This window comes from Octodon degus, unplaced genomic scaffold (assembly GCF_000260255.1).
Source record: "Octodon degus isolate 3935 unplaced genomic scaffold, OctDeg1.0 scaffold00027, whole genome shotgun sequence".
NCBI classification, from domain to species: Eukaryota; Metazoa; Chordata; class Mammalia; order Rodentia; family Octodontidae; genus Octodon; species Octodon degus.
In genome coordinates this window covers 7,008,478-7,024,380 of record NW_004524603.1, presented here as the reverse complement: position 1 = coordinate 7,024,380, position 15,903 = coordinate 7,008,478, and the positions used below count along the sequence as shown (strand labels likewise).

The 15,903-nt window shown below is 46.5% G+C and overlaps 1 protein-coding gene across 1 annotated transcript in view; it reads left to right on the top strand.

The window, feature by feature from the left end:
- Nucleotides 1-15,903, top strand: part of Cul1 (cullin 1) — a 78,590-nt gene that overhangs the window by 32,394 nt on the left and 30,293 nt on the right. Inside the window, exons 2-4 of the mRNA XM_004629013.2 lie at nucleotides 981-1,280; nucleotides 11,973-12,147; nucleotides 13,687-13,854. Of these exons, the coding sequence (XP_004629070.1) occupies nucleotides 1,141-1,280; nucleotides 11,973-12,147; nucleotides 13,687-13,854 (483 nt within the window). The 5' untranslated portion in view covers nucleotides 981-1,140. The remainder of the gene's footprint in view (nucleotides 1-980; nucleotides 1,281-11,972; nucleotides 12,148-13,686; nucleotides 13,855-15,903) is intronic.

The following is a 15,903-nucleotide window of genomic DNA, read 5'->3' as shown; positions in this document are numbered from 1 at the left end:
CAATCTTAAAGGGTGTCAGGAATGTTGCTTATTGAGTTCTAATTTGATGCAATATCGAACGCATGTAGCAGTCCTTCACTGACGGTCCTTTATGATGCAGTATTAACGCGCTTCAGCCAGCACAGTGGCACATGCCTATCTATAGTCCCAGCACCAGGGAGGCTGAGGCAGGCAGGAGGATTGCTGTGAGTTGGAGGCCAGCCTGAATCACATAGTGGGACCCTGTCTCAAAAAACAACTGAAGTAGCTTTGTACGCTTAGATGTAGTAGTGTTAGATGTTAAAACATTAAGCATTCGTTAACATTACTATCTCATGTATTATTTAAACTGACAACAGGCATTTGAGGAATGTGGTAGCCCCCATTTTACAGACAGGAAGTTGAAGGTTAGAAAGTTAAGCATCTGCCTGCACGCACCTGGAAGTATGGGACCACACTTGGCAGTGTGGGACCGAGCTCGCCCCCAGGCCTCTGCAGCCAGGGCTGTTCCTCGGATCCTCCTAGACAGAGAGGGAGCGCCTATCTGCCCTCACCTTTCCCCTTGCTGGTGTTTACTTCGTTACCAAGTGCTGAAGGAGAAATTATGGAAGTCTCGGGGTGCTGTTGTTTTTCCCATTTGTTAGTTGTCGTTCTCTTTGTGGGAATTTCCTGGGCATATCTTTTGCCGCTTTCTTTGCATCTGTCTCCCAATTGTGTCAGTCAGGTGATGTATTTTAATTTTCTCCACCCCAGAAGGTAATGAAAGCAGCCGTTTAGTGTGCCTTCCTTGCCCAGCTTCTCCATGAACAGTTTGGGGGGAAATGTCTAAATGCATTCTGCGCACAGCCCCTGGAGAGAAGGGGTTTCTACGTAGAAATGACCTCGGGACTAGAGCAGTCCCTGCCAACGCCGTAAATTCGGTGTTTCTCTCAGGGCATGCAGCCTTACTACCTGCCTGGAGATGTTACAAAGAATTCATCGATCCCTTCTTTCCTCTTCAGGTTTGCCTGCGATGCGATCTCTCTCTCTACATTTAGAGGCCATCCTTTCTGAACTGCTGTGAATAAACTTGGGATGATACTATACATTTTCAACTAATGGCGGATTAGCTGTGTGTAAGTAAGGAGTGCTCCACCGCACAGCTTCGCAACACTGCTCACGATGTCGTCAGGCCGGAGCCAGAACCCCCATGGACTGAAGCAGATCGGCCTTGACCAGATCTGGGATGACCTCCGAGCTGGGATCCAGCAAGTCTACACCAGACAGAGTATGGCCAAGTCCCGATACATGGAACTCTACACGTATCCTCCTCCCTATTTACTAGTGTGAGCGTTCGGTTATTGGAAATGTTTTCACATCATGCTTTCTCTTCCCAGCTGATCGTGAATAGAACCACAGCGTTCATGGAGGTTTTTCGAGTAGAAGTCAAACTGACTTGTTAGGTGGCTTAGTACTGTGGCGGTCAGTGTGATAGCCTCCAATTACGTGGAGGTGTTTGTACTTCAGCACAGTTGCGCTTTTACACCTGTGGGTTCCAAATTCCTGATTCCAGTCAGCCACAAATTGAAAATATTTTTTCTGTACTGGACATTACAGGCTTTTTCTTTCCATCATTCCCTAAGTAGCACAGTGTAACTGCTGTTCATAGTAATCTAGAGACGATTTAAAATCATGAGAGGGTTGTAAAGTTATATGCAAGTACTATGTCACTTTTTAATAAGAGACTTGAGAATCTACAGGTTCTGATACAGAAGAAAGTCCGAAAATTCCGTTTCCTTGTCCTGTTAGCCATATTACAATGCCCAGTAGCCCCCACCTGTAGAAAGCTCCATGGACAGTGCTAGCCTAAGCAGGGGCTCATTTATTTAAGTGTGGTCCTTAGCTGCCTGCATCTTGTGGCACAGGGTTGAGTACTTGTATCGGCACCGTCTGGTCCACGAAATCTGAGAAGCTCACTCTTTGGACCTTCACAGGGAAAGCGTGCCGCCCTGATCCAGAGCATGTACACAGAATTTTTGCTCTTGTGGCTCTTTTCCCAAGAGAAATAAGAAAAGTCTTTGGCTTTTATTCCCTCACTAAGTTTTTTATGGCTGCCACCCTTCCATTGGGTATTCTCGTTTTGTCTGAGAAAAGGATAGCTCCTTGTATTTGTCGAACTTGGAATACTTGAATGTCGGCAGCTCAAGTCCTGTGTGTCAGGCATTGTGCCTGAAACCGTCCTCGCGCGCTTCAGGTTCATTTCAGCCTGAGGGTTGGGATGCTGTCCCTTTGCTGTGAATGTCCAGAGGCTCCATAGTCCGATCTACTCTGGAGAAGCAGATGAGTGTTTTCTAATCTGTCTGCTTCTTAATCTGAATGTCAAGGAAATATTCTTCAGGCCGTTAGGGGCCTCTGGCATTTGTGACTGCTGTCACGTGAAGGTGGGTTTTAAATATAAGCTCAGCCTGTAAAGGAGAGAAGCAAGTTTTGGAAAAGTGGGGGACTGGGTATAACGGTGCCCACCCAGAATACAGCACAGTGGGAGACTTGGGCAGGAGGACTGCAAGTTCAGTGCAGCCTGGGTAGTTGAGTGAGACCCTTTCTTCAATGACAGTGAAGGGCTAGGGTGTGGCTTACCAGTGGAGGACTGGAGCTCGGTCCCCAGTACCACAGGAAGGGAAATCCCAGGGCTGCTGTGAGCAGGAAGATGCAGTTCAGGTGGCTTTCGTCCCAGCCTCTTCTCAGAGCCTTTTTCCTTCCAGTGTAGCCTTAAGCCCTTGCTGTCTGTCTGTGCAGCACAACCAGCAAGCATTCACTTTGAGTTTCCTTTCCTGCTGTACATACTGTAATTGTACTGCAGCAGCTTCCCCGGTAAAGCAAGAAGCTCTTCTTAGGTAGCTGGATTTCTCTCCTTGTGAACTTGAAAGAGCTAGTGAAATGTCTTACTGGGCTCACCAAACAGCTGCAAGGGCCGCCACTGCAGGAGAGGCTGTGGGGATGCAGGTAAGTAAGTTGGGGGCCGGCCAGCAAGAGGCCGCTTCTTGGAGATTTTTGTTTGGTTTTGCTGGCCCAGACTTATGAGGTCCTGTTTTCCTTGCACTTCATCTCAGCTTCCTTTTTTTTCGAGGGGGGAAAGGCAGGGACAGTCCTACCAGCCCTTAGAATAGGCTTAAACTTCCATATTTGTGGTTTTTGTTTTTTTAATTTAAGTGACTAAAACCCACAATATTTATTTTCTAGTAGGTAGGATTATAGGAGTTTCTCTGTAGATTACGTTTGCGGAGAGAGCCCCTCCCGTGTTGCATGTACAGTGCCCACTTCACAGTGTGAGTAGGTGCTGGTCCTGACCCTAGGGCCAGAGGCAGTAGCTAGGGACACAGCTTTGGGGAGCCGTCTTGGCGGGCGTCTCAGTCGAGTAGGTAGACCTCTGCCCAGAGGCTGGGTCTCTCTTTGTCCTCCCTCCTTAGACTGTTACAGCGGTGCTGCGTTTACGGTGTTCTTTCATATCCTGGACAGGTCTTGAGGGCTCACATGTTCCCACGGCGTATCAGCACTCGGGCTCACGACACGGCAGAGTATAATACTTCACCTTCGTGAGTGTGGCTGCACCCATAAACAAGATAGAACCATGATAGCGTTTACTCAGCATTTGCTTGGTCCAGTTTATAGCCTTCGTGTATTACTCAGGAGAAAAAAATCTTCATAGTTTCCATTTAAGTCTTACCAGGGAGCTCCTAAATAAGTTCTCATCGCTTGTTCTCTTTTCTCCTGCTGATGCTGTGAACTGGTTCTGTTCTCAGCCTGGTTCCTCAGCCCTCTCCCCACCAGCACCACAAGGACTCCTGAGTGTGCTGTTCACCTCCCCGAAGTGAGAGCTGAGTGTGATCAGAGTTGCCGTCCTGTCCTCTGCCCTGGGTGTGACCTCAGTCCCTGGAGGCGTGCCCCTGAGCTCCTGGCACCCTGCGACGTACGAGCTGCCCAGGGAACATGCCAGGACTGGCCAGTCCCTGCTGCTGCCCAGCACCGGCCAGCCGTGCGGTCGCGTCACAGCTGCCAGTGCCATTCCGCTCCCCATCCTTTTCTGTTAGGTGGCAGTTTTTTATTTCGCCTGCTATTGCACCCTTCTCCCTTTACGTTAAGGGAGATGAAAATGCCAGAAAAGCAGGTGAGGCAGACAGAGTAACTGATTGACCCACGTCCATTGCGGAGTAACTACCTCGCCTCCCACGTGGCTCTGGATGCTTGCTCTTGCGCTTTCTGTGTAAGAGTCCTACAGTAACCTAATACAGCTCCCCTGGTAGGTGTGGCCTACAGCAGACCACCAGAAACAGGTATCACTCAAAGTGGGTCTGACCCTTTAAAATGTGAACCTCTTCATGGGCATGTATTTACCCATTCTTTTAGAATAAGGAGCGGGCCGGGAGATGGCTCAGTGGAATAAGTGCTTCCCTGGCAAGCGCAAGGGTCCTAGTTCAATCCCCGGTTGCACAAAAAAAAAAAAAAAAAAAGAATAAGGATTAAAATTAAAAAGACTTAGTTTACAGAAAGAAGAAATGCAGATAGTAAAAACAGAATACATGCTTGCAGTACATAATTAGAATACATGCTTACAGTACATAATGATGAAAATTTTGCCATGAAGAGTTGGTACCTGTGCATAACCCATCTACATTCTCCTCATTTCCTCTTTGGGCCTGCTTCCATTTGCAAAGAGCCTTTCTTTCTCCTTTTCCTGTTCATCTGAGTCTTGATTGTCTGGTCTAGTTGAGAGAGGGATGTTAAAATTTCATTGTACAATTGTGAGATTGTTTTTGCCTTTAATTAGCAGATTTTGTTTCATGTATTCTGAGGCTCTGTTATTAGGAAAATACACCACACAATGATGCCTTTTAATAAATGGACACTTGTTATCATGAAATGCCCTCTTACCTCGGGTGATGTGTCGTGTCTGATAGGCTCAACCTCAGCAACTTCTCTGCCTAGTGTTTGCCTGCTGATCTTTTCTGTCCATTTTGAGCCCTTTTGTGTCTTTATATTTAATTTGGGTCTTGTGTCAGCAGTCCCTTCTGATTATCTCTGCTTTTTGATGGTAGTTCTAACATATTATCATTTATGATAACTGTTAGTTGTATGCTTTTATGCCTACCATTTTATTTAAAATTTTTTGTTTCTGCTTTCTTTCCTCCTGGATTATTTGAAATTTTAAGATTTGAATACAGTTGGCTTTCTAGTTGCAGCTTTTCAGAATGTATGTGAGAAGGAGGTTGCAGGCTTGCGCTGCAGACTGTAGACCCCTGCCTTGGTGTGCAGTAGTTAATAGGCACCGTGTCACGGGAGCTGCAGGCTGTGTACTATCCGCAAGCCCTTTATATAACCTCTACAAATTCTTTGAAACCCACCAGACAGTATTAGAACTTTCTGTTTTAAATTAACCTTCTTTTCCAAATAATTGAGGGGCGGCCACATTTTCTACCCAGCCAGAGTATTATTTCTACTGCTCACTCTTCCTAAACGTTCAGAATTCCACGTACTGTCCGTTTTCTTCATCCTGCAGTGCAGTTGTGTGAATTTCCTCAGTTGTAGTTGCCTTGAGAACATTCCTCTCTTTGCCCTCTTTCTCTGCGGTTGGGGTTGGAACCTGGGGCTTCCCGAAGGGCAGGTGCTGTGCTACCAAGCTTGACCTCTAGCCATCACCTTGGGTTTTGAAGAATTTTTCCCCCACTGGATATAAAATTGGGGGTTGATAGGTTTGTTTTTCTTTCTCAGCACTAAACATTATTTTCCTATCTTCTAGCCTTTCTAGTTTGTGATCATTGGGATCTTGTCCGTTTCAAGTGTTGTTTCTCTCTATTCACCTCCCCGCTTCCTTTCCCTGTCTCCTCCTCCTCCTCCTCCTCCTCCCTCCTCCTCTTCTCTCTCTCTCTCCCCCCCATTCCCAACCACTGCCATTATTATATTTGTTGGTTTGTCTTCAGAAACATTTTGCTGAAGTAATTATTTACTTCCAATAAATGATTTATTCTATGTAAAGTACTTTTCTAGCATGTTTGCTTGGTTCTTTCTCCTGGTTCCTGTTTTTTGTTGCAGCTAGTTTCCATTCATCATGAACGGAATTCCCTTTGTCTGTTTGTGTGCTGTGGCAGCTGCTTTACTGCCCTGCTGCCCGAGCGCAGCGCGTGAGCTGTCTCCAGACCTCCGCTGTCCTCGCCGGGTGCTGCGTCTGCTTCCCTCGTTGCTCTGCGTCCTCGGCGTCCTCAGATTGAGCTGCGCCCTGCCTTTCTTCCAACACCAGGCACTTCTTGTCGGAGGCTCTGCTACTTGTTTATCTTTCTGTAGCTACAAGTGGATGGAAGAAAACCTCTGTTGTGGCAGGAAATCTCCTGGCCCTGGCTATCTAAACTGTCCCATCCCAGATTGGCCACTCAGGAATGGTACTAATTTAGGAATGAGCTAGAGATAAACTCTGCATAGATAGCATAGGCACTTAAAATAGCTTCTGAGAGCTTACCTTTGCGAACCTAGCATGGGGTATATGCCTGTAATCCCAGCACTCAAGGCTGAGGCAGGAGGATCATTGGGAGTTTAAGGCCATCCTGTAGTACAAAAGTGAGACACTGTCTCAGAGAACTAGATTACTACGAGTCTGATTTGTGTAATGAGACCCTATAGATCTGTACTAAGAAAAAGAACTAGAGAGAGGGTCCAGAGAGAAAGCTCAGCAACATAAGTGCTTGCCTGACAAGCGCAAGGTCCCGAGTTTGATCCTTGGTACTGCCAAAAAAAAATAAACTGGAGGGGGAGGACAGGGGGCAGCAGACACTTCCACTATCATGCTTTACAGTTGGGTCAGCTGGGCCTCACATGTGCATCTTGAGGCCACTGAGAGGACTGTTGTGGGCACAGGACATTGGGCTGTAAGATAAGGAACACTTGATAAGAAGAGAGGGCTTTATTGTCAGAGTCGCGTCAGGTGTCCAGACATCAACAGCCCCAGCCCTGCTCTCCAGACAGAGCCTTTGGTTTTCCTTATTAGAAGAAATTGCCCTGAAAGGGGGAAAAAAAAGTTTGAGATTAGGAAGTTTAGAATCCAATTTACTGGATGGGTGGGAGCAGGTTAGAAGAAAATGCTGTAATCTGACTAGAGTGCTAGCACTTAGCAGCCCAGAGGACAGCAACAGCAAAAACACAAGCCCCCTCTGAAGAGTTGCAGGGTGAGTCAGACTCTGTCTCGGGCGCTGTCTTAGCCAATTCCAACCTTTTAAGGGTTATGATAACTGATGAAGTAAACAGTTAATCCTTTAGGAAATAAAAATACACATTCCATCTGATAGCATGCCTTGTGTCACTTGATAGCGTTTTTGCTTGTGGTATCTGACACACTGATGGTGTGCTGGTTGGGGCCTCAGCTGAAATCTGGTTAACAAAAGCTGCATGGTCTGTGCTCGCCTGGATCCCACAGCACACTGAGGTCATTTCCTGTTGTTGTGACAGGTACACTGGCTGTACTGGAAAGAAAGCACCTCAGGGTTTTCTTCATGTTCCCCAAAACAAGGGTGTATGCTCTGGCCGCCAGTGTAGAGCAGTTCCATTTTCCTGCACTGTGGTGACCACCTGGTTTGTTTTTAAACCCTTCATTATTTAATAGCAGGAGAATGATAGATGCCAAAGAAGCCACTTGGGCTAAAGTAGATAACCCAACATCCCAGAAACAGTGCATGGAACTCCGTGCTCAGTGCAGTGCAGCAAGGTGTAAGTGAACAACTGGGTGCACTAGTGCTGGCCCTGGGAGCCACTGTGCAGCAGGAAGCCACGGCTGCAGCGGAGGAGACCAAGCTGGGGACGCAGCTAGCAGGGTCTGGGGTTGATGGCGCCATGGGAATCTGGACACCGCGACCTTTGCTGCAACGTGACCCTGGAGGAGAAACACTCCTGCGCTTTCTTAGTTCAGAACTTTTAAGCTGAGCTCAGGACAGAAAGAGTCTGTCCTCCCAGTGAGCCGGTTTGGGGGTTCCTCTAAGCTGGATGTGATGGTAGTGGGGAAGCCCTGCCTAGAACGAGCTAGTTCAGGGCACAGGAGAGAGCGTCCTGCAGCAGAGCACACACCGCCCTACACAGAGCAGAGTTAGCCTCCCACCTCAAAAGGGTCCTTGAGAGAAATCAAGGTACGTTCAAAATGATAAATGAAACAATTTTTTTGAAAGTAAGTAAAACACTGGAAAAATAAGGTATTTTACAGAGAATTCTGTAAATTTTAAATGCAATCATTAGAATTAAGAACAAATTTGATATAATTGAAACTGATTCAGCCAGATGCTAGATCCAGAAGATTAGTTTGAGTAAAAAGAAAGATGGAAAGTAATTGAAGGTGTTAGTTGATTCATGGAGGTAGCATGGAAATGCCCGATATATGCGCGGTGGGAGAACTAAGAGAACGTAGAAAGGGGCGCCGACATGCTTGGCAGTAGGAAGACTAGACGCTTTCCAGAGTTGGCAAGGGCAAAATGTGTGTCGCATTTTCTAGTACTCGCTGTAAGAACTCCAGTTCTCAATGAATCCCTCTTAAGATCGCAGGAGCTCGCATGAACTGAGGAAATCACCATTCTAACCAAAGAGAAAAATTAAAAAGAAAATGCAGTTATAGAAAATCAGGTAGCGATATGAAACAGTTTAAAATTAAACTTGTACATCAGAAATTTGATTTTTAATTTTTGGTGGTTCTAGAAGTTGATCCCAGTGCCTCAGAAAATCATAGGCAGGCACCTGTCACGGGCTACAGCCCAGCTCCCACGCACACCCCAGGGACCCAGGGCCATTTGAGACCGGGTATTGCACGGTCACAAAGTTGCTTTGAGCGTGCAGTCCCGCTTCCACTTGCACATGCACTCCCCTCCCCCGGCTGCTGGCTGTCAAGTCTCAACACATGGTACAGGCTGGCCTTGAATTTTGAATTTTTGGTCCTTTTGCCTCAGTCTCCTGAGTGGCTGGGATTACGGGCAGGTACCACCACATCCGGCTCTGATTTAAAATGAAATTAGGGTGGGGGAGATAGCTGATCAGCGCAGCGCCCGCCTGGCAAGCATGAAGTCCTGAGTCCGGTTCCTGGTACCAAAGAAAAGGTGAAATTTTTGTAAAGATTAGAAGTACTTTGGAAGTTTTAAACAATTTAACTCTTCACAGAGAGCTAATGGTGAAAAAGAAGCACAACTTGGTACTATGTGCACTTCAGGCTTCTCTCCAAGCCCTGACGCAGCCTATGGCCTACGACGCCCTGAGCACACCCGGTCTCAGCACAGAGTGTGGGTACATGCCAGGAGTTGGGTCAGCGATTCTAACCTCTGTACCTGTATGACAGTGTGTGCATGAGGCTGCTTAAATCCGTGTGATACGGTCAAATGGTATATTGTAGAAACTCATCTATTTTGTATACTCTCAATATGTATTTAAGAAGTTGAGGCCCAAAAGGAAGAAATTACAGAGATAGTGGACCAAAAATGTATGGAACGAAAACAGATATGAAGAAGTACATGAACAGAAATGGAGCATGGTCACGGTGATGAAAATCAGTAGAACCTGAGCTCTTTCTTTAAAAAGACTGTTGGAGACAAGCCACTGGCAAAATCACTCATAAAGCCCCACAGTATTAAAATTATGAGGGTACATTGCAGGAAAAAAAAAAAAGTTAAAGGCTGACAGTGAGGCAGTACTTCTGAGAACAGTTGGATGAACGTTTTGGAGGTATAGCAGGTCCCGCGGTGAGGGAGGCATCGACTTGCACTACCGAGCCCCTGGTTTGTAAGGCATCAGCTAGCTAGGATCAGAGAAGTAAAAGGGCTGCTTTGTGTGTCACAGGCAAGTTAGGAAAGCCCCAGAGAAGTCAGCTTTGAGCGATCACCAGGACCATGGGTCAGAGGGGAGGATTCCTCAGCTAACTGCCAGGTAGAAGCCGTCACAGAAGATGGAGGTAGACAGGATGGTGACAGATCAGAGCTTGGCATCACCTAGCAGTAGCTGCATTGAAGCCAGAAGACAGTACAGCAAACACCCTTGATAAGGAACAGGCTTTCACTGCCAGCCAGAAGGCCACTGCTTTGCAGTGGAGAGCAGAAACTTCGCTTAGGTACTTTTTTTAATGAAAGGATTTTTTAAAAAACGACATAGTACAAATGCAGAGATCTCAGACACGTGGTTTGAGTTTTGGTTGGTCGGTAGAGCAGCAGCAACCATTTCCAGGTCCTTACCACAGATGAGGTTTGCGCATCCCAGAACCCCCTGTACGTGGGACTGTGTGTCGCAACTTTGTGCATCCACTGCTTTTTTTCTTCTTTTGCTTTTGTTTTGTTTGTTTGAGGCAGGCTCTCGCTAAGGAGCTCATGCATGGGCGCCGTTGAGGGCTGGTGCGGGCTGTCCACTATGAGCAAGCCTGGCAGCGCGCAGGGAAGATATGCTCGTGCTTCTACCCCACCAGCAACCTGCACAGCTTTGCAGGAGCGTGCTAGTGATGCTCGGAGTAGGCACCAGGGCTGCCACCGAGGGGCCTCGCAGGGGCTGTCAAAAGGGTTCCGCACTGCAAAAGGGAACTATACACCCCGTTACATGTGACTGTACAGCTAGCCCAGCCTTATCAAGAACAAATCCAGACGCAAACTTAATGTCTGTGTAATGTGAAAACGTATGACGTACCAAGTCGCTCTTTATCTTTGCCACGAAATTGGAAGTTCCAGGGAATAGCAGTACGTGGGGCTGGGCCTGTGTGCTCTCAGGAAGAAGGAGGAAAGGCGGGATCAGCGAGCCAGAGAATGACAGCGTCTCGCATTCTGAGATGTTGAAGGAGTGCACAGGGACAGCTGGAGTGTGAGGAGGTGCAGGGATATAGTGGATGTGTCTGTAAGATTTAATAAGATGAGTCCTCCCTTTTAGATGTAGTTTGATTGCTGCAGAAATTGAAGAGTAGTTTTTAACCATTAATATGGTTTGACTATCTTTCTATAGAGATGCCTAAAGTAAAGATAGCAGCACTTTGTTAATTAAGAGTATGTTTACTTTGATATATTTGAATTTTTATACAAGTATTTGTATGATTTTGCTTAGAAAGAGCTCCATCCCAACAACCTGTTTGTTTTTGCGGTACAGGGGATTGAACTCAGGATCCTGTGCTTGCCAGGTAAACACTTAATTCTCCCAAGCTATCTCCCCGGCCCTCAGCCCAGTGACTTGTAAGTGGTCTTTTCGATATTCTGTTTTGCAGTTTCAGTTTGTGTATTAGTATTCATTTATAATACTTTTTGAAATAGCTTTTCTTACTTGTTAAGGACTCTCTCCCACGAATGTGAACTATGTTTGTATACCGGCACATCCTTCAGTGGTCCAGGCTGTCACAGGTCATTGCTGTGTGTTGTCCTACGCTTCAGGGGTGCTAGCTCCACCAGCACTGACAGGTGCAGAGGAGTCCATGTTGCTCAGGCACGCCGGGGCGCAGGTCTCTGCTGTCCTCGTCCCCATTGCGGCCCTCCCATTGCAGACACCTGTGACTGGTGGCATGAGGCCCGCGCTCTGGCCTCCCCCACCTTAAGAAGTAGCTTTGTGTGCATCTGTTCATAAGATTTGTAACAGGTGCTTCTGGGATTGTTATTTATAGCCAAACATCTTCACCAGCTGAGATTATTAGTAACTGTGTTTCTCCTAAATACTGTAATTGCCTTTTACTTTATTTGCATCCTTCCTTTATACTATTGCCAGTTCTTCTCACACTGCTTAAAGGCTCTCTTCGTACAGCTTTTCCTTGGCAGCCCTGCAGAAGTCCCGTGAGCTTTGTGGGCCACATGTAGGCAACATTGTGAAGGGGCCGTCCTCACTTTTTTATTTATTGTTGCTGCAAGAGAGAGATTTTTCTGTTTTTACAGGCTTAGGTTGGTATATTGGAAATGTGTGGATAAGAAAGTACAAGAGGCGTGCTCATCTTAGTCACTGTCGGCATGCATTTGTTGGCGTGTTGGTTTCCTTAGCTTCTCTCCAAGCCATGTGTATAACTACTGTACCAGTGTACACCAGTCCAACCAAGCCCGGGGAGCTGGAGTTCCTCCTTCGAAGTCAAAAAAGGGACAGACGCCTGGAGGAGCCCAGTTTGTTGGCTTGGAATTATACAAACGACTTAAGGAATTTTTGAAGAATTACTTGACAAATCTTCTTAAGGTAAGATGTTTTACAGCTGTGTTGAGCATTCATAATGGAATATTAAAAAGTGAGATAACGGTTCCACCACAAGTAAGTGCTAAGAAATCATTTGCTTACTCGCTTTGGACATTGACATGTGCACGGAGGTGTTTAGTGTTGCTTCTCGTGTTGCGCAGATGTACTCTCGGCTGTCACGCATGGTCAAGAAGTCGACCAAAACTGCCAGGCTGTGCTCTGGCTGAGGGTGGGGGCCTCCCGTCACCCTGGCTGGCGGGCTCGTCTGCTCAAGCCCTGGCTCAGCCGCAGCGGCGGTCTTGCCTCGTCCTGTCTCGTAGTCTGTAGCACTCAGGGTAAACAGGCGACCCCTTCGTCACATACCGCATGTGTAGTGCAGACTGGGTGAGACGTCCTGCTCTCCCTGCAGACTTGATGTGCACAAGTAGTGTGCAGACTCTTCGGACGGACTCCTCACAGCTGGTCTTCTTTTACTTGCTAATTGGAGCACAGCATTCCAATGGATTATAGTGGATTGACCACAAATTATGATGAATGCAGTATCACTTTCATGTCCTCAAACAGTGTTTATGATGACCTGCTGCAGTCACTGTGTCCTTTCTTACAGCGCTGCGTAAACACTGAATTGTGTTGTGTAAAAGCGATGGGCCATGAGTGATATTTTTGCATTTTAAAGGTCTACCGTAATCTAGATGGCTTAACTTTGCATCATGAAGTTCAGTTCCTGTTACCTAAGTCAACAAGAGATTTGCTTGTATCTAGATGTGATCAGGTTTTTTTTTTTAATGTTTATTTTTTTTTAATTATTTTTCTTTATTTATTTTTAATATTTATGTTGTGGGGGGGCCAGCTCAGCCCACCAGGGAGCGGGGCTGGCTGGCATGTGGTGCTGGGGATTGAACCGCGGTCCCTGTGCTTTGCTTAGCTTGTTTTAAGTAGGTGCTTTAGACCACTGAGCCATCTCTTTTGTATGGCTGGTTGGGTCACTTGAGTGCCATACTTTTGTAGGTGTGTCACTGCCTAGGAAATTTGGATTAAATTATGCAAATCTTTTGAAAAATAATTTTGGTAAATACACACTTCATGAGATTTTATTAATGAAGAAATACTGTATTATACTTACCTTATTACATGTTCATTTTTTAATAGGAAAATATAAAAATACAGGTGATATATAAGGTAAATTTCTTAATAAAAAAGAAACTGCCCATTCTAAAACTTCAGGGATCATTTATGAACATGTGCATATTTAAAGCCACAAAACAATTATTTATTTATTTATTTATTTATTTATTTATTTTTTGGTACTGGGGATCGAACTCAGGACCTTGCACTCGCCAGGCAGGCACTTGTGCCACTGAGCCATCTCCCCAGCCCACAAAACAATTCTACTTTAACTTGTTAGGAACTTCTTACTGTGTTCTTGTGAGAACGCATGTTACGTACCGAGTCCCAGCGGCTGTGGTGCAGCAGGGTTTTCCATTAACTCACTTAGCACACGGCACACTGACCACCTCAAAGCTCTAGTGAACTTGTTTTCAGGACGGAGAAGACCTGATGGATGAGAGCGTCCTCAAGTTCTACACTCAGCAGTGGGAAGATTACCGGTTTTCCAGCAAAGTGCTGAATGGGATTTGTGCCTACCTCAATAGACATTGGGTTCGCCGCGAATGTGATGAAGGGAGAAAAGGAATATATGAAATCTATTCAGTAAGTTTTTTTTAAACTATGCAAAGGTGTTTCTTGATTTGTCTTTCAGGAAAGGTATCTACACACAGTTAAAACTTTTCAAAATGGATAATTTCTTTCATCAGTACATAACCCATAAATACTTTGTGGCAAGAAAGCCGAGGGATGAGAAAGTGGGGTCCTAAAGTCCCACCTACAGTGTCTTTAGCTATTTGACCAGCCCTTTATTTCACATGCAGCTGCTCGAGTCTTGGCCTCAAACACCTTTGAGTCCCAGCAGATTGCAAACTCCATCCCTAAGATGGCCCTGGGCCTGGCCTGGCCTGGCCTGAAAACTCTGAGGGAACCCTAAATTAGTTAAGAAGTCACCCCCGCCCACCTCCCCAATCTGACTCTTTAGTCAGCAGAGGTGCTTGGGCCCTGCTGGCTTTCACAGAACAGCGCTTAGTCCTGCAACATCATCTCTCCCCTGGAAAGGTGGCAGCAGGGCAGTCTCGGGCCTCGGCCTACACCGGGCCAGGAGCAGGGCCCCCGCCATTGTGCGACCTTCAGGTCACCTCAGGTGCACGCGGAGCAGCTGCAGGAGCACTGCAGGAGCCTGCCCAAGCACAGCCTGGCTGCTGTGAGCTGGCAGGTGAGCTCCAGGACCCGTGTGGTGCCAGTGCTGTCAAAATAGCAAATTAGGTGTGATGAGGCGATCTTCAGAGCCAGGATTGTGGCATGATAGCAATGTCTTACTTCACTGTCGACAAATTTAAAAGAAAAACACGAAACTCAGATGCACAAACTAATTTTATCGTTTACGTAGCTCAAGTTCTGTACCCAGACTGTTGCTGCATGGTGGTACTTTGTTATATAGGTATGTGGTTTTACACAACTTTCTAGGTGGTTTTTTGATCTAAGCTTTTTGTACTTGCTCTTTTTTAAAACTTATTTGACAAGCTTTATGTGTATCACGTATGGTATACAGTTTGCAAACATGCACGCACTGTGCTTCTCGTGCCTTTTCTCCCTAGGCCGAGTAGGAATCAGCTCGGCTTTAGTTGCTTTCCTTTCACGAACCCACCTGACCTAAAGTGTCTCACGTATCCTGTAGCAACATCATAGATTTCTGAAAATCATTACAATTTTTAAAAACTTTTTTCTGTACCTTGTGCACCTGTTAAGGAGAATTGCAGCATGCAGGCTACTCTGTAGTGTTGCCGTAAGATTCAGCTCATCGTTTATTTTACTGGAGGGCTGAGGAGGGAGCTCAGCGGCGCAGCCCAAGCGCAAGGTCCTGAGTTCACTTTCTGCGGCCTCCCCACTTTTTCAATTGAAGGTTTTGTTTTATTGGAGGGGTTGGTGTTTCTGAGGCAAGTTGTTACTATACAGGCTGTCCTCAAGGTCACACTGCTCCTCTTACCTCAGTCTACTGAGCACAGAGACCACAGGTACTCACCACCATGCCTGGCTACTTACTTTATTTATCTTTGTGACGAGGTCTCACTGTGTAGTTCAGGCTGTCTCTGAACTAAGTATGTACCCTACACTGACTTCACACCGTAGCAGTCCTGCCTCAGCCTCCTGAGTGTTGGGATTATAGCGTGCACCACCACACCTGGAGATTTCTTTCTTTTTAAATCTTCTGCCAAAGTTGTACCAAAGGCTGATCGGCGCATCCCACCCAGAAACAGCCTTCTGCCGCCGCGAAGCTGCACGCCCTGGGCAGTTCGGGGCACACTGGGCACAGTGCAGCGTTCTTACCGTGTCTCTCATCGTGTCCAAAATCTCCAGAAAAGAGTTGCTTTATCACGCAGCTATTTCATGATCATGACAACTCGTGAAGTTTTACTTTTTCCCAAATGATTTTTGTTTCCCTTTTAATTGTAGACAGTTACTGGTCTCTTTCCGGCCAGCCTGAGGGCCTCGGTCGGGTTCATTGTCAGCACTTTGCAGGCCTTCCCGGGCCTTTCCCTGGCTTGTTCTCAGGTTGCTGCCGTTCACCTTCGCAGCTGCTTTCTTGCTTGCCTGGCTGCCAGCGACGGGCTGTCAGGGTCCAGTTAGGCCTGTGCAGGCTGTCATGCTGTG